The sequence below is a fragment of the Rhinatrema bivittatum genome, chromosome 10 (assembly GCF_901001135.1).
Source record: "Rhinatrema bivittatum chromosome 10, aRhiBiv1.1, whole genome shotgun sequence".
Lineage (NCBI taxonomy): Eukaryota > Metazoa > Chordata > Amphibia > Gymnophiona > Rhinatrematidae > Rhinatrema > Rhinatrema bivittatum.
In genome coordinates, this window is record NC_042624.1 from 76,152,816 (window position 1) to 76,179,782 (window position 26,967).

Sequence of the window (26,967 nt, forward strand, 5' to 3'; positions counted from 1 at the left end):
GGCATCGCTAGGGGCTCGGGCCCGGAGCGCGTGTTCGCCGCCGCGAGGGGTAGGCCAATTAGATAGGCCTCAGGACATTTTCCCGCTCAGCGCGGGAGTGGCGGCCATTTTGGGCCATCGGCAGGGAATTCACGCAGACCGCGGCAGGCAATTCGGCTCTACCTCCCGCGTTTTCCCCGCAGCGGGCCACGGCGGGAGGGGGCGTCGCGGAGGGGCTTCGGCCCCGGGGGGATTCCGGGGCCGATTCTTCTGACTCGGGGTCGTTTTCGGAGGATTTCGCGGTTTTGCTGCGCAAGGTACTTAAGTACAAGCGTAGCAAGCGCTCCCGAGGGGGGAGGCTCCGAGGAGGGCCCCCACCAGGCCCCACTGAGAAAGCGCAAGGCAAAGAAAAGAAGAAAAGAAAAAAGAAAAAAATACCGCGGTGAGCGCCCAGGTTCCCTCGCGAGGGAAACGGCGGCCCCGGGGCGTACCCCAGGAGGCAGATTCAGAGGATTCCTCCACGGCGGATACTGATGATCCCGAAGAGTCCCCGAGGGGGGCCGAGGCGTCGGGGGCGGATGATTCCGCCCAGCCTGGCGTGGGAAAAGGTACACAGGCAGCGGATGGGGATGTCCCCAAGGTAGTCCGCCTGTTCCGCAGAGAGGAACTGTCGCCACTCATCCCGGCCATCCTCCAGGAGCTGGGGATAGAGGCTCCACCCGTGGTGGTCCGCCAGGAGGCCAATATGGATCCAGTTCTGCGAGGTCTCACGGGACCGGCGGTGGCTTTTCATTTTCATTTTTCTTCGGATATCTTGTTCCGGGAGTGGGATACCCCGGAGTTGGGTTGAAAGTCAGCAAGGCCATGGACAAGCTCTACCCGCTCCCGGAGGAGGCGCTGGAACTTCTTCGACTTCCAAAGGTGGATTCAGCGGTCTCCGCGGTGACGAAAAGGTCCACTATCCCGGTCACGGGGGCGACGGCCCTTCGGGATCTACAAGACAGGAAGCTCGAGGTGCAGCTCAAGACGATATTTGAGGTATCCGCCCTAGGGGTGCGGGCCGCAATCTGCACTAACTTCGCGGGCCGCAATCTGCACTAACTTCGCCAGGCGAGCTAGTTTACGCTGGGCCCAAGTCCTTCAGGCGAATGCGGGCCTGTCGGCGGAAGAGACGTCTCAGGCTGTTAGATTGAAGGTGGCAATAGCTTAGGGAGCTGACGCCCTCCACGACCTTCTGCGCACTTCAGCTAGGTCCATGGTGGCAGCAGTTTCAGCGCGCCGTCTCCTGTGGCTGCGCAACTGGGCAGCAGATGGCTCTTCCAAGGCCCACCTGGGTTCGTTACCTTTCAAGGGACAGTTGTTGTTCGGTAAGGAGTTGGATGATTTCTCTGGGAGAGAACAGGGCATTCAAGCTGCCAGAGGATAGGGCCAGAGTGCGGTCCTCTTTTCCGGCCTGGTCCCGATACCGGGGGCCCAGGGAATCGCGCCCTCAAAGATCCGCCGGACCTTCGTATAGGCCATCTTCTTCCCGGAACACTCAGTGGCAGCAGTCCTTTCGTGGGAAACGTTACGGGAGGCAAGGAGGAGCCCCGTCGGGTGCAGGGGCCAAGCCCTCCCAATGAAGTCCGGCCGGTCCACCCCTCGTCGCGCCCGCAGCACGCCGTTCCAAATGTAGGGGCGCGATTAACCTTATTCCTTGAGAAGTGGACCAGGGTGACGTCGGATCAATGGGTCCTCGACGTGATCAGCCACGGCTACGAGTTAGACTTGCTCGCATCCCAGCGGACAAATTCCTGGTCTCGCCCTGCAAGGCCTCCGGGAAGAGGGCGGCGGTGTTGGACACCATCCGTCGGCTGGAAAGCTTGGGGGCCATATCCCCCGTCCCTGTCGATCAGCGCGGCATGGGCCGTTACTCCATTTACTTCGTGGTTCCCTGAAGGACGGCTCTTCAAGACCAATTCTGGACCTGGACTCCTGAAAGGAGTAAACAGATGTCTTCGCGTTCCCCACTTCAGAATGGAAACGATTCGGTCAGGTACGTACAGGGAAAGGAAAATTAGTTTCTTACCTGATAATTTTCGTTCCTGTAGTACCAAGGATCAGTCCAGGATCCCGCCCGCAGTACTACGCTAAGTTATCGGAGAGTCCGCTCATCGTTGTTTCCGTATGCTCACTGCTTGTTCGCTCTCCCGGTTGGGGAGTCTGGTTTCTGCAAGGGTTGGAATTGTTTCCGTTTAAGTAGCGAGTTTGGCTAGTTAGCTCTGGTTGCCTAATTGGGTTTCTACTTTGACATTACGTATGACTGAGGGGCTGTGACTGGCACAGGGGCATATAAGGCTCCGCCCACAAGTTTTAGTCTGTCTCCATCTACTGGTGCGGAGTCACAACCCAGGTGTCCTGGACTGATCCTTGGTACTACAGGAACGAAAATTATCAGGTAAGAAACTAATTTTCCTTTGCGGAACAAACATTGTCAACATTGCTGGATTCTCAGGGCACATCTAAGCTGTTCTACACCCAGTTACGCAAGCCTTATTACCAGAGAAAGCCAATTAAGCATTTCCCAAAGTATGAAAGCAATCATACCAGCAATATTAGCAACCATGCCTGCAATCCCAGGCAGTACAACCTCACGGGAATCATTGGGACTGCAAACAGCAGAAGCCCTCACAACCCTATGCCCCCAAGCCTCCACAGTCTTTTTGAGCCAAACTCCCACAGCCCCATCCTCCAGTTGGAGGTTGACCGCCACTAATTTAGTAGAATGGGAGCAAATAACATCCAACAAGTGGGTTCTCAGTACCATTCATCAGGGATATCATATGGATTAGCAACATTTTCCATATAGGTCCATTTAAGCTTTATAGCAGCCTACCGTGATAAGGACACTGCTTATTCCATTTCAGCGCATCCTCTAAATATCTCAATTTATGAGAGGACTTCTTCACCTGCATCGTCCTTTAGTGAAACTACCCGTTCCATGGGATATAAATATTGTCTTGACGTCTTATGAAACATCCTTTTGAGCCGCTGCAGAAAGTCCCTCTCGGATTTCTAACCTGGAAAGTAGTCTTTCTTACTGCAGTCACCTCAGCAAGATGTGTGAGTGAGCTCCAAGCATTGGTGCATTTTCCACCTTACCTGCAATTCTTCCATGACAAGATCATGCTTAGGACGCACCCAAAATTCCTTTCTTAAGTGGTGTCGGCTTTTCACAATAAGCCATCACGCTTCCCATTTTCTTCCCAAAACCACATATCAACGAAAGGGAGAGACTCTTGCATATGCTAGACTGCAAAAGAGCATTGGTGGAAAGGAGCTTACAACCCTAAGCTGGGTCTCCCCAGAGTGTATGGCTAATTCAGTTTGCTTACTGTTAACGATGTTTTCCATAGATAGGATGAATTAGTCATGCATAGCCCACCTCCTCCCTGGACAGTCCTTCATTTGTACTCCAGACCACCTCGCTGGCCATCATGCTTAATTAAATACTGAGGAGAATGATACGCTTTGCGTGGAAACTGCTGTGCAGCAGAGCAAAGCTCTGAATTCTTGGAGAGAGAGCTCTGCAGGATTGCAGTCGGATGACGTCACCTAGAGAGTGTGGTTAATTCATCCTGCGGTCTACGGAAAACACATTTACAGTATGCAAACTTACTTTACTCTTCAGTTAAAACATTTTCAACATCCAATTACAAAATAAAACAATGCTGTTTGAAAAGTTTTACAAATTGCATGTCATCTTTTCCTCTATTTTTAAGGAATCTGTTTTATTGAATCAACCAACAATGATAAATTATTGGTGGTGCTGTTTGTTTTGTATGAATCCTCTAAGCCAGATGGATATTAATTTGCCTTCATAAACATTTAATCATAAATATCAAGTGTATGTGTATTAGTCTTTCATTTTGTTTTTGTTTGAAGCAACATGAGGCTTAAAATACAATATATTCTTGGTAGGCAATGTGCTTTAACAGGTACCATTATTTTGTTGTGCTTTTTTTGCCATTCAAATATAATTCTGTTGAATGAAAAGAGACAGCTATGAAAAAGAAAACTTGGAGCATGAAATTATTATTTTTTTTCTCTATAGCTGCAAGATGTCCTCCCCCATTTAGATCCTGGTCAGTTGGTAACCAGAGTGGTGGCGGCATGTGCAGTGATTCAGAGAGTGCAGGAGGAAGTAGTGAATCACGTTCAATGGATTCTCCATCTGCTAGCCCAGGTACACAGATGAATATGCTCTTATGTAATAAAATGATTTACTAAAAAATTTTCAGTTCTTTTCCTTCCACATCAATAAAGCAAAGAAGCAGGAAGTACCAGTACATATTTTATAGTTCTTGCTTTTTTCCATGTTTACTTTTAGGAGATTTTAAAAGAAGACTTCCACGGACACCATCTACAGGCACTATGTCATCTGCAGATGATTTGGATGAAAGAGAACCACCTTCTCCATCAGAGAATGGTAAATTGTCAATCTAAAACTTCTGTATTCTACTGCTACTAACCTTTAATATCCACCAATACTAGTGTGCTTGTGGCCTGAACATTTGGCCTCCTGGGTTACCTTTAAAGCCTGCCAGACACTCAGCATTTCTGCTAGGACTGCTAACATTTCATAGTACTCATTTTTCCATTCATTCTTAAAGTCGGTGGATGTGGCATTGTGAAGTCACGACCCTCTTCCTGCTTCGTGTTCCTACCCACTCTCCCTCTTCTTTTCTTTAAACATTGTACTCCCGACTCGGGCCTTACATTTTATGGGAGCTAATTTGTAAACTGTTTAGCATCCAGGAATACCTCTTTGGATTGTTAAGTTGGGCTCCTGTATACTAGTATTTGATAGACAGAGTTCTGCTGTATAATTATATGTATGGATGTGTTTATCTGTTCTTGGACGGATTTACTTTTGTCGCATATTGTAGGTAGAACGGTGTCAGCCATTGGCTAGCTCTGTGCAAATTTGGTTTTGCCCACAGATATCGTTAGTCTAAAACATTGTAATCTTATGTATGTTGATAATGTCGCAGCAGATGGTAAGTTCTTCTTGGTGAAACCAAAATAGTTGTAAACTGCGACAATATGATGTATAATTCTAAATATAGCAATGTATGAACATATCTTGGAAGCCGATGTAATGTTAATTATCCCAGGACAAGCAGGATGCTAGTCCTCACATATGGGTGACGTCATCCACGGAGCCCTTAAGCGGGAAAACTTCTGGCAAGTTTCTAGAAGTTTTAAACTGGCTGCCTGAGGCTACTGAGCATGCTCGGCATGCCATGATATTTCCTGCCACAGGGGTCTCACTCCAGTCTTCTTTTTTCCGCGCTGCTAGCTGCATCGCGGTTTCCAGGAGCCTGTGAGTTACCTCACAACAATCTAAAAAATTTTTCAAACTTCTTCCCTTTACGGGTCTTACTCGGTTTGTCACCGGCTGGTGACAAACATCCTACTTTCTTCACGAAGAAGGAATCCGAAATCATCGACGGATGTCGACCGAAAAAACTTCCGGATTTAAAAAATGTCCGGCCTGCAACCGGACTATGTCCATCACCGACCCGCACGTCGAGTGCGTCCGTTGTTTGGGAGGAGACCACGACATCGCTTCTTGTGCCCAGTGTCAAGAAATGACGGCGAAAGGTAGGAAGCTTCGCCATGAAAAAATGGCTCAGATTTTTCAAATCAGAGCACCGACATCGCCATCGACCTCGACTAGATCTTCCCCGATAGGCGTATCGAAGAAGATACTTCTCAAGAAAAGAGTCCAACAAGGTTCGGGAGATGCTTCCTCGCCAACCCCGTCTGTGGCATCGTCCAGATCCGTTTCTGAGATTCGTACCAAACATAAACACCGGAGACATCACGCGATTCCTCCGTTGCCACCGCCGGAAGAACCGGTGGCTAAACAGCGGAAGTTGTCATCGACCTCGGTAATCCCTGCAGAGGAATCGACACCGTCGACATCCGTGACGGACTTAACAGCCTTGATTAAGAAGCTTGTCGCCGATGCCATGAAAGAAGCCATCCCGGCGGCATCTCCAACACCGGCCCTGGTAGGACCGATGCCGACCTACGGGTCGATGCCGACTCCTCAGTCGATGCCGGCCATCGGGCCGATGCCGATGACTCCATCGATGCCGACTACCGAGTCGATGCCTTCCTCGATATCGATGCCGGTGCCATCGTCCATATCGATGCCAGTGCCGATGCCAACGTCATCGTCCATACCGATGCCAATCTCGGTGCCGATGACTGCTGCAGCTCTATCAATGCCGATGGACATGCCCAGCTGCTCTTCAACGATGCCTGCTGCTCGATCGATGTCAGCAGCCTCATCGTCGATGCAAATCGCACATCCTTCGATGGAATCGACTAATTTACATTCTTCAATGTCCACAAGTGCTTCCAGACCAATCTCCTCATTGATTCCCATCTCCATGTTCTCCTTTCTCACTACTTCACTTTCTACGGCTGCACAACCAGCTCCACATTATACCTTAGCTCCTTCTGCAGCTTCAAGCCGGGGAAAAAAGGCAGCAGGAAAATCCAAGCATCCAGAGATTCCCTCTGAGAAAAGACTACATGCTATCCTTACCAAAAGATATCATGATCTTTTATCTTCCTTGCCTTCATACCCTGCGGAAGAAAGTGATACCAGTGATGCGGTACCGGACATCCAGGATCCTTTACCAGGACCCTCTGGAGTTGCTCCATCTACAATTCCAAGCCATCCTTCATATCCTCAACCAGCGGATACATGGTCTGATACACAATCGGAGTATTCTTCAGAGGAATTTTTATCAGAAGGTACTCCGCCACAGACCAAGAAGCAATCCCCTCCTGAGGATTTGTCTTTTGCTTCTTTCGTTCAAGAAATGTCGGAATCCATCCCTTTTCAACTTCAGGCAGAGAAGGATGACAGACAGCAAACACTGGAGATTCTACAATTTGTAGATCCCCGAAAACATAACCTAGCAATTCCAGTACATGAAGTACTACTCCAACTTCAACAACGGATTTGGGAGCACCCATGTACAACACCGGGAGTTAATCGTAGAATTGATTCTACATATTTAGTCCAAGCAGCCCCAGGCTTTGAGAAGCCACAACTACCACACAGTTCATTAGTTGTGGAATCTGCGCAAAAGAAATCAAGAAGGTCCAGAACTCACGCTTCTATCCCTCCTGGGAAAGATAACAGATTCCTAGACCTTATGGGGCGTAAGATTTACCAGGGAGCGATGCTAAATTCGAAAATTGCTGCGTACCAACTGTATATGACGCAGCATCAAAGAAACCTGTGGAAGCAGATTGAGGAATTTCTACCCTCTCTCCCTCAACAGCAGCAGGAGGCAGCACAACAGATTGTGCAGAAAGGTCTGGATGCGGGCAAGCATGAGGTGCGAGCGGCGTATGACGCGTTTGAGACTTCTTCCAGAACGGCAGCTTCAGGCATCAGTGCTCGAAGATGGGCCTGGTTGAAGGCGTCGGACCTACGTCCAGAGGTCCAGGATAAACTAGTGGACTTGCCTTGCCTGGGCGACAACTTGTTCGGAACAAAAGTACAAGATGCCGTAACGCAGCTTAGAGAGCACTCTGAAACATTAAAGCAGCTCTCTACGTTGTCCCATGACACTCCTACTCACCCTGCCCGCAGGCCGCCACGGCGAGACACCAGACGACCTTTCTTTAGGCCGAGAAGGTATTACCCCCAGACCTCAAGACCACGCTCTACAAGGCCTCCACAGCGCCCTCAGCAGAGACAGCAGAGAGCTGCAAGGCCACAGCCTCCGCCCCAAACTGCTTCCACCTCTGGTTTTTGAAAGCAGTCCCGGAGAACAGAGCCAACCAAACCCCTTTCCAGATTTACCAGTAGGGGGAAGGATTTCCCACTTTTACAACGATTGGGAAAATATCACCACGGATCACTGGGTCTTATCCATAGTTCATCAGGGTTACCACCTAGACTTCACAGCTCCCCCGCAGGAGTTTCCACCACAAAACTCCTATCTCGAACACATCCCTCAATTACAAATGGAATTATCTACTCTTCTGAAAGCAAGAGCTGTGGAACACGTACCACACTCACAGAAGGGAAGAGGATTCTATTCCCGGTATTTCCTCATTCCAAAGAAAACCGGAGGACTTCGTCCCATTCTAGATCTCAGAAATCTCAACAAATTTCTAAGAAAAGAAAAATTCAGAATGGTATCCTTAGGCACCATTCTTCCTCTCATACAAAAGGGGGATTGGCTTTGTTCTCTGGATCTCCAAGACGCTTATACTCACATACCTATTTTCCCACCTCATCGCAAGTACCTAAGATTCAAGGTGGGACACCAGCATTTCCAATACAGAGTCCTACCATTCGGCCTAGCCTCAGCTCCCAGAGTATTCACAAAATGCCTAGCAGTAATAGCAGGACATTTGCACAAACAGGGTGTTCATGTCTTCCCTTATCTAGACGATTGGCTAATAAAAAGTCAATCTCAACAAGGGGCGCTTACTTCTCTACATTACACAATAAAGGTACTGCACAAACTGGGATTTCTCATCAATTATCAAAAATCCCACCTGCAACCATCTCATCTACTCCAATACATAGGAGCAGAATTAGACACAAACCTCGCACAAGCTTTTCTTCCAGGAGACCGTGCACAAACACTGTCCCAGTTGGCGTACTCCATGTCCACACAACCGCAAGTGACAGCTCATCAGTTTCTAATCTTACTAGGCCACATGGCATCAACGGTTCATGTCACTCCGATGGCACGACTTGCCATGCGACTTACCCAATGGACTCTTCGGTCGCAATGGATCCAAGCCATTCAACCACTTCATTCTCCCATCCAAGTAACCCACCAACTTCGCTCATCGCTAAACTGGTGGACAATCAAGGACAATTTACGCAAGGGCCTGCCTTTCCAAAAGCCGATCCCTCAGATAACGTTAACTACAGATGCATCCACCTTGGGATGGGGAGCTCATGTAAACTCTCTTCAAACTCAAGGAACTTGGACAAAACTCGAAGCCACATATCAAATCAATTTTCTGGAACTTCGAGCTATACGTTATGCGCTGCATGCGTTCAAGGACTGCCTTTCACACAAGACTGTGTTAATCCAAACAGACAATACGGTTGCCATGTGGTACATCAACAAACAGGGAGGTACGGGCTCGTATCTCCTTTGTCAAGAAGCTGCGCAAATTTGGGACTGGGCCTTGAATCACTCAATATTGCTACAGGCCACTTATCTAGCAGGAATTCAAAATGTGCTAGCAGACCGACTCAGTCGGCAATTCCAACCACACGAGTGGTCTCTGAATCCCTCGATAGCGACCAAGATATTCCAACGTTGGGGACAGCCAACAACAGACCTCTTTGCGTCGCACCTGAACCACAAGGTGACCAACTTCTGTTCCCTGCACAAACAGAAGCACCAACCAGCCGAGGACGCCTTTGCTCGCCCTTGGAACTCAGGCCTACTCTATGCATATCCTCCCATACCGCTTATCACCAAGACACTGGTGAAGCTACAACAGGACAAGGGGACCATGATACTCATAGCCCCATATTGGCCTCGACAGGTATGGTTTCCCACGCTGCTAGACCTTTCAGTCAGGGATCCAATACGTCTGGGAATAGCTCCCAATCTCATTACTCAGGATCAGGGTCGGTTGCGCCATCCCAACCTTCAGTCCCTATCCCTGACAGCATGGATGTTGAAAGCTTAATCTTACAACCACTCCATCTTTCAACAAATGTTTCCCAAGTGCTTATAGCTTCCCGCAAACCTTCCACGAGAAAAAATTACTCTTTCAAATGGAAACGGTTCACATTCTGGTGCAAGCAAAATCATACAGATCCTTTTACTTGCCCCACATCTACTCTTCTAGATTATTTGTACCATCTTTCAAACTCTGGTCTTCAGACATCGTCAATCAGAGTACATTTGAGTGCAATCTCCGCTTACCATAACAAGATAGGAGATGCACCTATATCCACACAACCTCTCGTCAGTAGATTCATGAGAGGTCTAACACATCTTAATCCACCAATTCGGCCTCCAGCTACACAATGGGACCTGAATCTGGTTTTAACAGGACTAATGCGTTCTCCTTTCGAACCCATTGATTCCTGTGATCTTAAATTTCTCACATGGAAGACTATTTTCCTCATAGCCATCACATCAGCTAGAAGGGTTAGTGAGTTACAAGCACTTGTCACATATGAACCTTATACAAAGTTCCTCCATGACAGAGTGGTTCTCCGAACGCATCCGAAATTCCTTCCTAAGGTAGTTACGGAATTCCATTTAAATCAAACAATAGTCTTACCCACATTCTTTCCAAAGCCTCACTCTCACCAGGGGGAAAGAGCTTTGCACACTTTGGACTGCAAACGTGCGTTGTCCTATTACTTGAATCGCACTACGTCCCTCAGAAAATCCAATCAGCTTTTTGTCTCTTATGACCCAAATAAGCCTGGTAGAGCAGTGGGAAAACATACTTTATCCAATTGGTTAGCAGACTGCATACAATTTTGCTATGCAAAAGCAGGCCTTCCTCTCCAAGGGCGAGTAAAGGCACACTCAGTAAGAGCAATGTCAACCTCGGTAGCACACTTTCGTTCAGTGCCAATCATTGACATTTGTAAAGCAGCAACATGGAGTTCTCTTCACACTTTTGCAGCTCATTACTGTTTGGACAAGGAAGGACGACAAGATTCAGCCTATGGACAATCTGTCTTAAAGAACTTGTTTCCAGCTTAATCCCAACTCCTTCTACATCCACTCTGCTGTGATCTTCGGCTGACTCATTTTCTTCAACAAAGCATCACTGCTACCTGACTCAGCCTCTAGCTTGCTAATCACCCATATGTGAGGACTAGCATCCTGCTTGTCCTGGGATAAAGCAAAATTGCTTACCTTGTAATAGGTGTTATCCCAGGACAGCAGGATGTAGTCCTCACGGAACCCGCCCGCCACCCCGCGGAGTTGGGCCTCAGACTTTATTATTTTATTTTGCTTACGCTTATTGCTACATACAAGACTGGAGTGAGACCCCTGTGGCAGGAAATATCATGGCATGCCGAGCATGCTCAGTAGCCTCAGGCAGCCAGTTTAAAACTTCTAGAAACTTGCCAGAAGTTTTCCCGCTTAAGGGCTCCGTGGATGACGTCACCCATATGTGAGGACTACATCCTGCTGTCCTGGGATAACACCTATTACAAGGTAAGCAATTTTGCTTATTTAATGCTCTTGTTGGGAAAACCTCATAACATGTGACATTAACTCACTTAAAACCAGCCGTGAACTCCACTTTTTTTAGCGGTACCTTTTCCACGCTTATTTTTTTCTTTTTGTGTATGTTTTTGGCTTGGTTTTTAAGCGTTAACTTACAGCCTAGTTGTTGGTAACAGGCTGTCAGATTGTAATCATTGGTTTCCAAGTTTAAATGATATACTCTTGAGCATTTTGTGGTAATTTTAAACTTTTAAAGACACTGGCACTTATCAGTAAAAGGAGAGAGCAGCACTTGGGTGATTCTACCGCCAGAGGAAGGTGATACCCTCCGATTTCCTGCGAATGTCCTCTGCAGGTGTCCTCTAGAGGCCACTCTAAGCAGCATGCCTTCAGCACTGGACCCTCCAGTAGGAAGCCGTCTGCAGTTCTTTCTGGATCGGTGGCTAGCGATCACCTCAGACTGGTGGGTCCTCTCCATCATTTGCCAAGGGTATTGTTTAAAGTTTGTGAATGCGCCCGGGGATGCCCCTGTGCCCCTCTTGGGGTCAGTTTCTGCATCATGAAATACTGCTGTCCAAGCTCTCCACCCTCATAGAGGCCAAGGCAGCCAAGCCCGTTCCATGTGGGAGGACTAACATCCTGCTGTCCTAGGAGAACACCTGTTACAGGTAAGTAACTCTGCTTTCCTTCATGGTGGAAGAAAGCAGAGTGAACCAGCTTCGCAAGCTACAATAGCTCAGTGGATTAAAGAGGTAGTCACAGCCGCATATGTGGAGCTGAAAAGTTGTTGCCTACTCAGGTTAGGGCTCAGGCAGTGTCATGGGTGGAGGTTAGAATGTTGTCTTCTGTCAACATTTATTGAGCTGCTAAATGGTCCTTACACACTATTTCCAAATATTATCATCTGGATGTGCAGGCCTAGGACGACGCAGCCTTTGCATATGCAGTGTTCACTGGACCGTGGGCAGCCTCCCACCCTAGTCAGGAGTAGCTTGGATACATTCCACTGGTCCTGAATCCATCTGGCTACATGCTAGGAAAGGAGAAATTGCTACTTACCTGATCATTTCGTTTTCCTTAGTATAGACAGATGGCTTCAGCTTCCCGCCCTTGGCTGCCACATGGTTGGTTTAATGGTCCTCCTGTGGGGCTATTTGTTCTAGGGGTTTATTGCTAAGTGTTCATCCAGTCCCTAGATTGGAGTACATACATTCATTACCTGAGTTCAGTGTTTTCTGTTTGAGAACAGTAATGGTTGACTGTGTTTAATCAAGTTTTTTGCTAGTCTGTTCTCAGTTGCTTTTGAAGAGAATACTGGTGGACTGATGTCACTGCAGAAGTATGTATACTGTGACATCAACTTGCTCCATCTCAGTCCACTAGCAGAGGTGCATAACCTACTGGTCCTGAGTCCATCTGTCTATACAAAAAAAAAAATAAAAATTATCAGGTAAGTAGTAATTTCTCCTTCTTGCAAAACAGTTAGCGAAGGGGCTCACATTCAATTCTTTAAGGCAGGAGTGCTCAAACCAATTGTACGCCCCCCCCCCCCCAGCCAGTCTGGTTTTCAGGATATGCCTAATGAATATGCATGAGATGTATTTGCATGCACTATTTCCTGTGGATGGAAAATATAAATATAATAAAACTCATATTCATTAGGCATATCCTGAAAACCAAACTGGCTGGGGCTGCCCATAGATCTGGTTTGAGCATCCCTGCTCTAAGGGTCCAGGTGGCAGCCTTGAGCTGTTTTCGAGGTAAAGAGCAGGGGTTGTCCTTGGCTTTGCATCCAAATATAATCTGTTTTCTGAAAGACGTGAAGCATTTGTAATCACTGGTGAGGCAGATGTTTCCCTCATGGAACCTTAATTTGGTTTTGTGACTTAAGGCTCTTACCCTGAAGGTGGTCTTTCTGATGACGATTTGTTCAGCCAGGAGGGTTTCAGAGATTCAAATGTCTTGTAGAGACACTGTTCTTCAGATTTTGGAGTATGGGGTTTCTTTGCATACGGTGCCTTTTTTTTTTTTTTTTTTTTTTTATAAAGGTCGCATTTCCTTTTCACCAAGTCAAACAGTAGAGCTTCCAGTTTTTCGAGATTTGGACTCTTCTGTTCTGCATACAAGGGAGCTTCACGTGTTGGATGTGCATCGGGCACTGTTGCTTTATTTGAAAGTCACCAGCAGTATTTAAAGATCTGATCGTCTTTTCATTCTGTTCGGTGGTGTGACCAAAGGGGAACAAGGCTTCCAAAGCAACTATTGCATGATAGCTAAAGGAAGCCATCGTGTCAGCCTATATTTGCAAGGACCGTTTGATCCCAGTGGGTCTAGGAGCCTGTTCTACTAGGGCACAGGTGGCATCCTGGGCTGAATGTAAGTTGGTTTCCTTGTAGGAGATCTGGCAAGCAGTGACCTGGTCTTTTCTACACACTTTCACAAAGCATTACTAGCTGGATGTTTGGGCACCTGAAGTGGCTAGTTTTGGGGAAAGTGCACTGTGAGTGGGTCTTCTGGTTCCCGTCCAGTTTAGTGGAGCTTGGGTACATCCATGTGTCTGAACTGATATAGGGTATGAACAGTAAAGTAAAACTGGCTTTTACCTGCTAATTTTCATTCCTGGAATACCCCAGATCAGCCCAGAGTCCCATCCTTTTAGTAAAGATCACTGTATTCTGTGTGTAGATAAGTAATTTCAGGTTGGGAGTCTTCAGTCTTCTTTATTGGTTGAAGGGCTTGCAAGTTGGGGGCCCACCTTTCCCCTGCTCATGTTGGGTGGGGGAAGGAGTTTATGGTTTAATCTCATCTTCACTTGGATACAGGGCATACTGAGGGACTGCAGGTGGCATGCAAATTAAGTAGCAGTGTCTGCTCTGTCTCCATCTGCTGGTAGGGGGGAAAAAACCCATGCATCTGGACTGATCTGGGATATTCCAGGAACGAAAATTAGCAGGTAAGAGCCAGTTTTCATTTCATAACCCACTGCTGCTTCCTTTGACCTTGGGCAAGTGACTTTACCCTCTATTGCCTCAGGTACAAACTTAGATTGTAAGCCCTCTAGGGATAGGGAAATACCTACAGTACCTGAATATAATCCACTTTGAAGTGACGAAAGCTGGAATATAACTAAAACAAATATTTGAGCCTGTGTGGGACAGTATCAAAGGTTTTGCTGAAATCTAAGTACACCACATCTAATGCCCACCCCCAATCTCTTCATCTGGTCACCCAATCGAAAAAATAATCATATTTGTCTGATATGATCTTTCTGGTAAAACCATGTTGCCTCGGATCCTGCAATCCACTGGATGTAAGACTCAAACATAGGCATCAGAATGGGGGGCTGCAGGAGCAATGGCCCTCCCAAAGCATTTCAGCCGGCAAGCATTGGTGTTGCCCTCTCTCCCACCTGCCCTGGCTCATATTTTGAAACAGAATGAAGAATGTCTTCATTTCTTCCCTCCCTCTTCCCTGCCAGAGCCTGAATTGAGCTCTTTGAACCATGTGGTGCCAAGCACAGCACTAGGGCCGGTCCCAGCAGGGGAGGGAGGGACATGACACAGGAGCTATTCTGTTTCAAAAATTATATGAGCCAGTGAGTGAGGGGATCCAGAGAGGGCAGGGAGGGAGAGAACGTGGGGATTGGCGGGGTGGGGGGAATGAACAAGAATGAGGGAGGAGAGAGTGAACTGGGAAAAACAATGGGTTTTGGGAGAGTTGGAAAGGAGTGAATTAGGGGGAGGAGGGAGGGAAAAAACCAGGGTTTGTTAGGGCATAGGGAGAGAAAATACCAGGGTGAGTGGGTGGTAAGGCCTCTTCACTGCCCCCACCACCATCTCCTCTCTTCCCCATCCACCTCTTCTCTCCTCAGCCCCAGTCTCTCCCCACCCATGCTCCCTTTCGCCTGCCCTGTTACTCTTCCTCCTCTCCCTTAAGCCTCCCTTCTCCACCACCTCTTCTCCTTTCAGCTTCCCCTCTTTTTTTCTTGCCACTGCTTCCACCCTTTTCCCCTTGCTCTTTCTTCTCCCCCCCTTCCCCCTCCCCCATACCCATAACCATACCCCCAACAGGAAAAACAGCAAAGGCTCAGCAGGACCAACATAATACCATATGTTAGGGCTGCAGAGTCTTTGTTTTTCTTGGAGGCAAGCCTCTCTTCCTAGCCCCCAGACTTCTCTTCTTCCTCCCCTTCAGCCCTCTCCTCTTTCCCTTCAGCATCCCACCTATATCCCCATCTCCCTTCTACTTCAGCATCCCATCTCTATCTATCCCCATTCTTTCTTGCTCTCTTCCCATCTCCCTCTTCAGCACCATATCTCTCCTCTTCAGCCCTCCCTCATCTCTACTCTCTCTTGCTCTTGCCCCTTGTCCCATCACCCCTTCTCTCCCTTTGGCCTCCCTGCTCCTACTCACTTCCTCTTGCTCTCTTCTCTCTGCTTCCACTCCTGTTGCTCTCTCTAAACCCTGCTGCCAGTCCTACCCACCTCCCATAAAAACAGCAAAGGCTTAGCGGCTTTAACATGAATAATTATACATTGATTTATGTGAAGAATGTATGTAAGATAGAGTGGCAAACTGGAAATGTAAGAATTGGCAGTGGAAATGTGAGCAGAGCTGGGGAGGAAGTTGGTTCCCCACCCCCAACCAAAAGAGCATTCCACTGCTCTTAGACTTGAGGTTCAGCATTTATCCTTAGTAATACCAGCTTCCATTAGTTGTACTGATATATTGATCTTTTGATGCCAAGTAATTTATCTACATAATTGTTTGAGTGATGTGGTGTTGGACTTTCTCTTGCTAGGGGTTTAAAAATGATTTAAAATAGCACCACCGTGAATATCACAGTAAATTACAAGCTGTAGTGCTCTTTTATTCTTGGATATTCCTTTCACTTCTGCATAAATTCTTGGGGGTCTGTAAACCAGTCTGTTTTTCAGGATTTCTATAACGAATATACATCTATTTGCATGCACCGTCTGCATTATATGCAAATATATCTCCTGCATATTTATTGTGGAAATCCTGAAAACCTGACTGGGTAATGGCCCTCAAGGACCAGATTTGGGGGACCCCTTATATGTATACACTCATATCTATGTACATAGTATGTGAATGAAAATGTGTGTAGGCAGCACTAAGCTATAGTATATGTATTTTGCAAAGGATGCTGTTCACTGGCACTGAATAGATACTTTTTTTGGTGAGAGGTAGAGCTGATTGGAAATGCAGTTCTGGGGATCTTGCAAGACAAATCTGTTGGTGAAGAGCAGCACACACCTGAGTTCATTAAGAACAGTAAAACATGTAAAAACCTTATTAATCTAGTAAGAATGCAAGGGTAAATAATTTTCATGCCCTCTTTCTTGCATGATTACTCTTATTTTCTGTTTTAGTTCCATCATTTCAATAAATGCTTTTGTTTATTTTAAGGTTTAATTGACCTTGCTTCTGAAATTACTAGTTCTCCTGGGCCGTTTAGGAACACGGTGATGTCAAAAGCAGCACAAACGCACAAGTTGCGGAAGTTGAGAGCTCCATCCAAATGCAGGGAGTGTGACAGTCTAGTGGTATTCCATGGAGCAGAGTGTGAGGAGGTAAGAAGCCATTTCATCCTTGAATATTGAAAAATGTTGTTGAAAAGCTAGGTTCTCAGTCTGAGGAAGCAAAATCCAAACATCTGGGATCTAGAATTCAGTCTGATTTGCATTTTCTTATTGACAACTTTTGCTTTATTGAACTGAAAAGGTGGACTCTTGGAGGAAGTGACATCACCGAAAGCACGATTGCATAGGGTAACTGCTCCTAAATTAAACATATACAGCAGGATCAGTAATTTAAAAAAACCCAAAACAGCTAATTCACCTGCAGACCCCTCCCTAAGATATTCTGAGATATGGCTGGAATAAGGAAAACTTGGGACCTAAACGACAACTACTGATCCTCAGAAAAGGATCAAGACTCAAAACTGTTGCAGCTCCTCTCTTCACAGGGGTCAGATCCAGAGATTGGCTTGTTGTCTAAACAGATAGAGGTTTATTGACTGCAATTCCTGTTGTTTTTAAAGCTGATTTAAAAGACTGAATGAATATATTTAAAACACATGTCAGCGGCCATGATTCCTGCAGGATGCATACATATGCATCCACTCAGCATTCTTCTAGTGTTCACACATCAATCTGATCAGGACCTGACAGGAGGAGGAGGAGCAAGAGCTAGGTAGCTATCTACTCTCTTCTGCCTCTTCACAGAAGAGACAGCGTGGTCAGTATGGTGCATGCCCTGAAAATATCAACAAGTTTTTATTTTTATTTAGATTTATATTCTGCTTTTCACACTTTTTTTCAGTGCTTCAAAGTGGATTACATTTAGGTACTGTAGGTATTTCCCTATCCCCAGAGGGCTTACAATCTAAGTTTGTACTTGAGGCAATGGAGGGTAAAGTGACTTGCCCAAGGTCACAGGGAACAGCAGGACTCGAACCCTGGTCTCCTGGTTCATAGTCCACTGCTCTAACCACTAGGCTACTCTTCTACTCTTAGACAAAAAGATCAGATACAACCAGACAAACATCAGAGAGATTAATGCCTTTACTTCTCCTTCACACAGCGTGCCTTTTATAGGATTACCCTTTCAGTGCTCCCTTGTACTGAACTTGCACTGCTGGAAACCTTTTCAGAATTAATCCACACAGTAGATTTCATAGTGTTCCTTTTTGTCAATTTTTGGTAAGTCTGCATTATTGTGTAGATATGTGAGTATAATTTTGGATAAAAAGGGTTATTTGATGTGCTAGAAGAAAGATGGATGATCATTATGGTAATGCCCCTTACCTCCAAGTGCTTCGGGATTAGCGTCCCACTCCTTGCTGCATCCAAGGGCTGTATAATACTTCTTGCATGAACCCTTCAGTCTTTTTTTTTTTTTTTTCCCCCCCAGACAGATGTATACCCTCTTTCTCTTAGTGTTTCCTTCCTTTCACAGTTATATGCCTTTCCTTTTGGTTTGCTTCCTCTACAGACCCTCATAAGCACTTTTCAGTGCTACCAAAACAAAAGAAAAATCAAAATATCCAGTTTCAAGGCCACAACTAGTGGCTTCAAGGACTGCATCTGTGGGCATAAGATGGCCATCACTGATGGCCATGACATCTGCTACAAGTGTCTGGTGCCTAATCATGATTCTGCCAGTTGCTATGACTGAGCGGCTATGTCCTAGATCCTAGCAGAACCAGACAAGGAAGATAGAGGAGCTCTGTAGATTGGTTACGAGACAGAGCCATTCCTCTTCTCAGAGTGGGGCTTCCTCCTACTGAAGCGCAAAGGCTCTTGTGGCATGGCTCCTTCACTCACTTATGGTGTTGGACTCCAGATCCGCCTTAGCCTTGGGGGTCAAGCAATGCACTAAAGCTCTGGATACAAGAGCTGGCGCACTCCCAAGTCTCGTCTTCCTCTTGATGGTCATCAATGCCAAAAGCGCCAGCGGTATGGAAATCATTGCCGTTGGTAACGCTGTAGTCCCCGGTGCCATTTACACTTTCCTAGCGTGTAGCAGATGGACTCAGGACCAATGGGTATAGTGTACTCCTGTTAACAGTTGGAGACGGATCAGATTTCAATCTGACGTCAGCCCCTAGTACATATACCCCTGCAGGAAGTGCAGCTCCCCAGTATTTTCCGTCTCCATAGCAGTTAGGGACTATCTGCACGCTCTCAGAGTGTTAGACCAAATTAAAAGAACAAAACCGAAATTTAAAGAAGAATCCTACCTGAAGACGAGCCCCGCACTCCTGCGGTGATACCCTCGGGTCCCTCCCCCAGTTGAGTTTCCCGAGGTGATTTCCGTGGTCCCTCGAAGGTGAGCCTCGGTCCGGTGGCTGATTTGCGGCAGGGACCTAGCCCCCGAATCCTCGGGCACGGCGTAGAGGCAGCCTCGGTCCGGCGGCCGAATCGCGGCGAGGACTTAGCCCCCGATCTCGGGCGCGGCTGAGAGGCAGCGGGTGCACCCCCTCGAGCGCGGCGGTGAAGGTATTTGCCCTCTCCCCCCGCAGCCGGAGACCGCCCGGAGCGAAACCGGGAAGCGCTGAAGACAAGGTAAGGTGGAAATCTTCTACTTTAATCCGGTCTCCGAAGATCGAGGAGGAGCACAGGTCGGCGATCGGAATCTGTGCCACCGGGTTGATTCACCCTAGTAGGGCTAGGCCCCGGCTGTTCCAGGGTCTGCCCACGTGGAGATCCTCCGAGGAGGTCGCCATATTGCCCGCAGGCTCTCCATCGCGGCCTTGTTCGCTGCACCGCCGTCCGATCCGAGCGCACAAATTAAGCTAAGCGCACAAAATTATTTGTGCGCATAATCTTAGGCGCACATAAAACCTTATGCGCATAAGTTACGCGCACAGTACAAGGCGCACATCTACGGCTAGGCGCACATCTGCGCGCACATATCAGACGCAATGGAGCGCATAAGAGCTTACGCGTCCACAGGAATAAAAGCTCAAGGCCTCTGCCCAGCATGCCACATCAGAGCCGCACAGAGCGAGGAAGCAGACACCCTATGCGCACACTGTGAGGAGGCCCTGGGAGATCCAGGTCAGGGCCAGTCCCACCCAGGGCCCAGTGCTAGCTCCTCAGGGGGCACCCCGGACCTAGCAGGCCCCAGTGAGTCCATCCCACAGACGGGGACCCCCAGGGAACCTGCGCCCCTCAACTTAGATCCAGCGTCGATCTCCTGGGTAGAGTTGTTTAAGGGGATTCACGCCTTTGTCAAAATGCAAACTGAACCCCGGGCGGACCAGCCATATGCGCCACCGGAAGACCCTCATGCCCCAGGACCTTCGAGGCCTAGGCACAGGCTCCCACCACCCAGAAGCCCCACCTACGGGGACACGTATTTCTCCGAAGAGGAAGTCGAGCCCCTTGAGGAGTGAGAACTTCCCTCGGGGACAGAGCCACACCGAACCATGAGACGCTTCTTCTCAAAGGATGAGCTTCCGGACCTTGTATCCCATTGCCTATCGGAACTTGCTATCCCGGGCCAAGGCACCCCGGGGGAACCTAGAATGAACCCCCTGCTGGAGGGCCTTCCACAGACACCTCGCCATTTTCCTCTCTTACAGGCGGCACAACAGCTAATTGACCTGGAGTGCAATGCGCCGGAGTCCTCATTCAAAGGGGGTCGAGCCTATCGGCCATGTACCCCCTGGACCCAGCAACCAAGGAGCTTCTGGCGTGCCCTAGAGTGGGCGCCATAGTTTGCGCGGTCGCTAAGCGCACTACCATCCCAGTGGAGGGAGGAGCGGCGCTCAAGGATGCACACAACGGTGCCTGGAAGCCATACTAAAACAATCATTTGAGGTGGCAGCCATGTCCCAGCAGATTGTGGCCTGCTGCACCGTGGTGACACGTTCCTGTTTATCCCAGGCCAGGAACAACACCCCGGGAGAAGACATGGAATCAGCACTATCATTCCTCACTGACGTGGCTTCCGATCTAGTGCGCACAGCAGCCAGAGGAGTGTCATCCACAGTGGCAGCCAGGAGACAACTCTGGCTTCAAAATTGGTCGGCTAACGCCTCCTCCAAAACAAGCCTCACGAGAATGCCCTTCAAAGGATCCCTCCTGTTCGGCAGCGAACTAGAGAAACTGGCCAACAAATGGGGCGACTCCCCATTACCTCGCCTGCCGAAAGACAGGACGAAGAGAAACCAGCGTCCTTCCCCAGGTCCACCAGAGGCAGAAGCTCACAGCGCTTCAACCCTTACAAGAACAACTATCAAGCGCCCCGCCCTACGGGCAGGAACCAGTCCTTTCGGAACAAGCACAACAAGAAGGGAGCCAGCTCGGGTCTAGGCCCCAGCCGCACCCCACAATGAGATTCAGCCGACCCATCCAAGGGAAGAAGCCATAGGGGGGCAGGCTAACCCTATTCTACCGCAGATGGGTCAAGATAACTTCGGACAAGCGGGTCCTAGCCATCATCCGAGAAGGGTACTACTTGGACTTCTTTCGAACCCCTCCGGACAAGTTCGTGGAATCTCCTTGCCACGACCCCTGCAAGAGGGCGGCAGTGGAAGCTACACTGACCAGACTTCTGGCCCTCGAGGCCATAACCCCGGTACCTACACGGGAAATAAATACTGGACATTACTCCATTTACTTTATCGTACCCAAGAAAGAGGGTACATTCAGGCCCATCCTGGACCTCAAGTCGGTCAACCGACACCTAAAGATCCCACGCTTCCGCATGGAAACCCTACGATCGGTCATACGTGCAATACAGCCAGGAGAGTTCCTCACATCCTTGGACCTGTCGGAGGCCTACTTACACATCCCAATTCATCAGGAACACCAGCGCTACCTACGCTTCAAGGTCCTGAATCATCACTACCAGTTCCGGGCACTACCCTTTGGGTTAGCCACTGCACCCCGGACGTTCACCAAGGTAATAGTGGTGGCGGCAACACTCAGGAAGGAAGGAATCCTCGTTCATCCTTACCTGGACGATTGGCTGATCAGATCAAAATCACCGGAGGAAAGCCACCAAGCAACCAGCAGAGTCATAGCTCTACTGGAAAGCCTGGGATGGGTAGTCAACACAAAAAAGAGCTCCTTACAGCCCTCGCAATCGCTGAAATACCTAGGAGTCCGATTCGACACCAAGGAAGACAAGGTCAGCCTGACCCCCACGAGGAGATCAAAGCTGTGGGACCGGCTCCAGACCTTGCTGAGTGCCCCTTGTCCCACAGCATGGGATTTCCTGCAGGTCCTCGGACTAATGGCATCCACACTGGAAGTGGTGCCATGGGCGCGGGCCCACATGAGGCCCCTGCAACGCTCACTTCTATCACGGTGGAGTCCACGATCTCAGAACTACACCGTACGTCTACCACTACCGGGCAGAGTCCGGACCCAGCTACGGTGGTGGCTACAGACCAGCCACATGAGCCAGGGATCAAGACTATCCTCCCCAACCTGGACCCTGCTTACCACAGATGCCAGTCTACACGGGTGGGGAGCACACTGCAAAGAGTTAACCGCCCAAGGGCGGTGGAACGAAGAAGAGGCGGGGTGGAACATCAACCGCCTAGAAGCACGGGTGGTCAGATTAGCCTGCCTGCGGTTTGCCCACAGACTTCGAGACAAAGCGGTCAGAGCAATGTCGGACAACGTCACGACGGTGGCCTACATCAACAGGCAGGGCAGAACCAGAAGCCAACAAGTGTCCTTAGAAATAGACCCTCTGATGGCTTGGGCGGAAGCAAATCTCCAGGACATCTCCGCCGTCCACATCGCCGGGATGGACAACACCACGGCAGACTTCCTCAGCAGGGAAAGTCTAAACCCAGGAGAATGGAAGCTGTCACCCACAGCCTTCAAGATGATAGTGAATCGGTGGGGGACTCCAGACATGGATCTTCTAGCAAACAGATCCAACGCTCAAGTACCCAGATACTTCAGCCGCAGGCGGGATCCGCAGTCCCAAGGGATCGACGCCCTGGTACAGGCCTGGCCACCGGAGACCCTGCTATACGCCTTTCTGCCGTGGCCCTTGCTGGGCGCAATCATTCACAAGATTCAGCGGCACAAGGGACTAGTTCTTCTTCTGGTGGCCCCGGACTGGCCAAGAAGACCCTGGTACGCAGACATGAGAAGACTACTGGCAGGGAATCCACTACCCCTGCCCCCACACAGAGACCTGCTACAACAAGGTCCCATCCTCCACGAGGATCCAGCTCAATTCTCTCTTACGGTCTGGCCATTGAGAGGGCCCGCCTGAGAAGGAGGGGATACTCGGGGGCAGTAATAGATACTCTCCTCCGAGCACGCAAGTTCTCCACATCTCTAACATACATAAGGATCTGGAGAGTCTTTGAGGCCTGGTGCGAAAACCACAACGTCAACCACGCTCCTCTAAAGTTCCCGTGATCCTGGAATTCTTACAGAACGGACTGCAGAAGGGTCTGTCCCTCAACTCCATCAAGGTACAGGTGGCCGCATTGTCTTGCTACGGCTCCAGGAGCGAGGACGACAGCATAGCCTCGCACCCAGATGTATCACGCTTCCTGAAAGGAGTCAAACACATTCGCCCACCACTAAAGTGGCCAGTACCTCTGTGGAACCTCAACCTCGTCTTGGAGTTCCTAGCGAGATCCGCCTTCAGACCCCTCCGAGGCCTGTCCCTCCGTCTGTTAACCTTAAAGACAGTGTTCTTGCTGGCCGTGTGCTCGGCCCGACGCATCTCAGAGCTACAGACACTGTCTTGCCGTGAGCCATTCCTCAGACTCACCCCGGGGACCATTCAGCTACGCACTGTTCCCTCCTTCCTCCCCAAAGTGGTCTCACACTTCCACCTTAACCAAACCATCTCACTACCTACGATGGAAATTATCAGGTAAGTAATTTCTCCAATTGGCCCCTGGTGCCATCGATGCCAGCAGTGACATTGGCTCCAATGGAATTCCTCTCAGGTGCCCTCCTTGTTTTTACCATAGTTATCACCATCTCTCCTGTTTTCCAGGGCTTCATCAGCATAGTCTGCCCAGAGCATTCAGCCCAGATCGCCAACCCGCCCCCCGGTTCCCAGGGTGGGGGAACGCCTCTTCCTGTTTTACGAGGAGTGGGTCAAGATCACTTCAGATCAATGGGTACTGGATCTGAAGTGATCTGAAGTGATATTCAGATCTGAAGTGATCAATGTTAAGCGCATTCTTCTACATTACCTAGAGGTCACCAATGACTTCCGGCTGTCAGACCATCTGTTTGTTCTTTGGAGCGGTCCCAATCCACTACAAATACTGCAGAACTCAGCTGCCAGAGTCCTAACAGGAACAAAAAGAAGTGACCACATAACACCCATATTGACCTCACTTCACTGGCTTCCTGTTACTGCACGTATTGCCTACAAATCAATGACAATCATTCACAAAATTTTAAACAATGATCATCAAGGTCTAAACACTCTTAACATAACTCCTCAAAACCCCTCAAGAAACCTACGCTCCAATAACTCAAGTTACTTAAACATCCCCACCATCAAATATGCTCATCTAGCAACAACAAGAAAGAGAGCCTTCTCCATCGCCTCCCCCAAACTTTGGAACACACTACCTGAAGACCTGAGAACCCAGCACAACATAAAAACATTCAAAAAAGACTTAAAAACTCTTTTCTTTCGCAAATTCTTCACTCACCCTCAATCATCTGACCATACCAACCATCAAATGAACTCTCAGCTATAATCTCCAGCCAAACACGTTTTCCCTCCTCATCCAACTTAAGAATACTTATTGGACTTGATATGTTTATTCTGTATATGCTCAAACTGCTATAATGTTTCAAAACTGCTAAGAAAAATGTTCTCTTTGTAAACCGTTATGATGGCTCTATAGAATAACGGTATATAAAACTCATCAAATAAATAAGCGTGGGAACAAGGCCTCTAAGACCACTATCACTCGTTGGGTAAAAGAAGCAATCTCGGCTGCATACATTGGTGCTGGCAAGTGCCCTCCAGGTGGAGTGAGAGCACATTCACTTTGTTCACATGCGACTTCCTGGGCAGAGAGCCAAACTGTATCTCCTCAGGAGATATGCAGAGCAGCAACGTGGAAATCGTTACACACGTTTGTGCATCATTATCGCTTGAATTTGCAACCTTCTGGTCTGGGCTTATTTGGCAGTCAAGTTATTCGAGAAGGGCTATCCGGGGGCCCACCCTGTTTAGGGAAGCTTTGGTACATCCCATGGTCTGGACTGATCCAGGTACGTACAGGGAAAAGACTACTGACAGGGAGCCCTTTCCATCTACCTCCGCACAGGGATCTGCTACAACAAGGCCCGATCCTCCACGAAAACCCAACTCTATTCTCTCTTACGGTCTGGCCATTGAGAGGACTCGCCTGAAGAAGAGCAGATTCTTGGGGGCAGTGATTGACACCCTGCTCCGAGCACACACGTTTCCACATCTCTAACATACATAAGGATATGGAGAATATTCGAAGCCTGGTGTGAAGACTGCGACATCCTCCCGCAGACAGTCAAAATTCCCACGATTCTGGAATTCCTGCAGAGCAGCTTACAGAAGGGGTTGTCTCTCAACTCCATCAAGGTACATGTGGTTGCGTTGGCATGCTACAGAGCCAAGGTGGTGGGCAGCAGCCTAGCCTCTCACCCGGACGTCTCCCGCTTCCTGAAAGGTGTCAAACAGATCCGACCACCCCTAAAGTGGCCGGTGCCTCTATGGAATCTCAATCTAGTCCTAGACTTCCCAGTGGGAACCTCCTTCAGACCCATCTGCAGTTTGTCCCTCCAACTACTAACATTGAAGACTGCATTTCTAGTGGCAGTCTGTTTGGCCAGTTGCATCTCCGAGCTTCAAGCACTGTTCTGTCGAGAACCGTTCCTCAGGTTCACACTGGGATCCATACAACAATGCACGGTCCCCTCTTTCCTCCCAAAAGTGATTTCTCACTTCCATCTCTCTGCCATCGCCAGACGAGCATAAGGACTCGGAAGAATCTCGCCGTCTTCGCCACCTTAACGTCAGCAGAAGACTCCTAATCAGATACCTGGAAAGGACGGAATCCGTATGAAAGACGGACCACCTATTCGTCCTTCACAGCAGGAAGAAACAAGGGGAAGTGGCCTCGCGGGCAACCATAGCCCACCGGATCAAAGAAGTAATCAAGGCGGCCTACGTAGAGGCAGGTAAGCCGCCACCTCTACAAATAAAGGCCCATTCCACTAGAGCCCAGGCAGTGTCCCGGGCGGAAACCAAGTGGATGTCACCCGCCGAGATCTTTTGGGCGGCGACATGGTCCTCCATCCACACCTTCTCTAGGTTCTCCGCCTGGATGTTCAGGCTCAGGAGGACACAGCATTCGCAAGGGCAGCCTCCCACCCGGTTCAGGAGTAGCTTTTGTACATCCCATTGGTCCTGAGTCTATCTGCTACACACTAGGAAATGGAGAAATTACTTACCTGATAATTTCGTTTTCCTTAGTGTAGACGGATGGACTGAGCCCACGGCTGCTGACAATCACGGAAACTCTGGGGGACAATCCTCGAGAGCAAGACAAACACGGGTAAGCCAAGCATCCCTCTAATTAGGACATCCATACCTACCGGGTGTCTGCGTTTGTCGGTCGAGTGCACTGGCGGTCTCCAGCTATAACCACATCAACCAGTGCAAGTTAATCAAGTTAACCAAGAAGAGAGCAGATCAAACTCAGACCAGACTTGATCAGTTGTTCCTTGCAGGGTGATTTTTTTGGTTTGAGATTTGCGGGAGATTATCAATTACTTTCCGTATTTTATCTTTAAAAAAAAAAATAACAAATTCGTTACATTTAGATCTATTTGTATCCAAATGCTTTGATTGCATTTGTTTAATTAGATCATGTACAAAGGAGAACAGGACCTGAGAGTTAAACTGAGAGTTAAAATTAAATTTGTGAATTTTCCTGGCATATTAGTCACATTTTGCTTTCAATATCTGACTTCTATATTTAGATAGAAGAACTCTGTAAGCCACTAAGTTTTGGGTGGACAGGTTTTTATGCCATACTTTTTTTTTTTTTCCTCTTAAGATTCTCTTTAAATCTTTTAAATCTATTGAATATCAAGGGACATTGGACTTCTTTATACCCTTTGCTTGCTTGCTAATTATTGGACTAAATTTATCCACTAGAGCTTGAGTTAAACCAGAATTCTACTGCCTTATCAATATTAACATAATCTAA

The 26,967-nt window shown here is 48.4% G+C and overlaps 1 protein-coding gene across 1 annotated transcript in view; it reads left to right on the forward strand.

The window, feature by feature from the left end:
- ARHGAP29 (Rho GTPase activating protein 29) overlaps nucleotides 1-26,967 on the forward strand; it is a 291,858-nt gene that overhangs the window by 221,353 nt on the left and 43,538 nt on the right. The window contains 3 exon segments of the mRNA XM_029617439.1: nucleotides 4,073-4,204; nucleotides 4,349-4,447; nucleotides 16,662-16,825. Coding sequence (XP_029473299.1) covers nucleotides 4,073-4,204; nucleotides 4,349-4,447; nucleotides 16,662-16,825 — 395 coding nt within the window.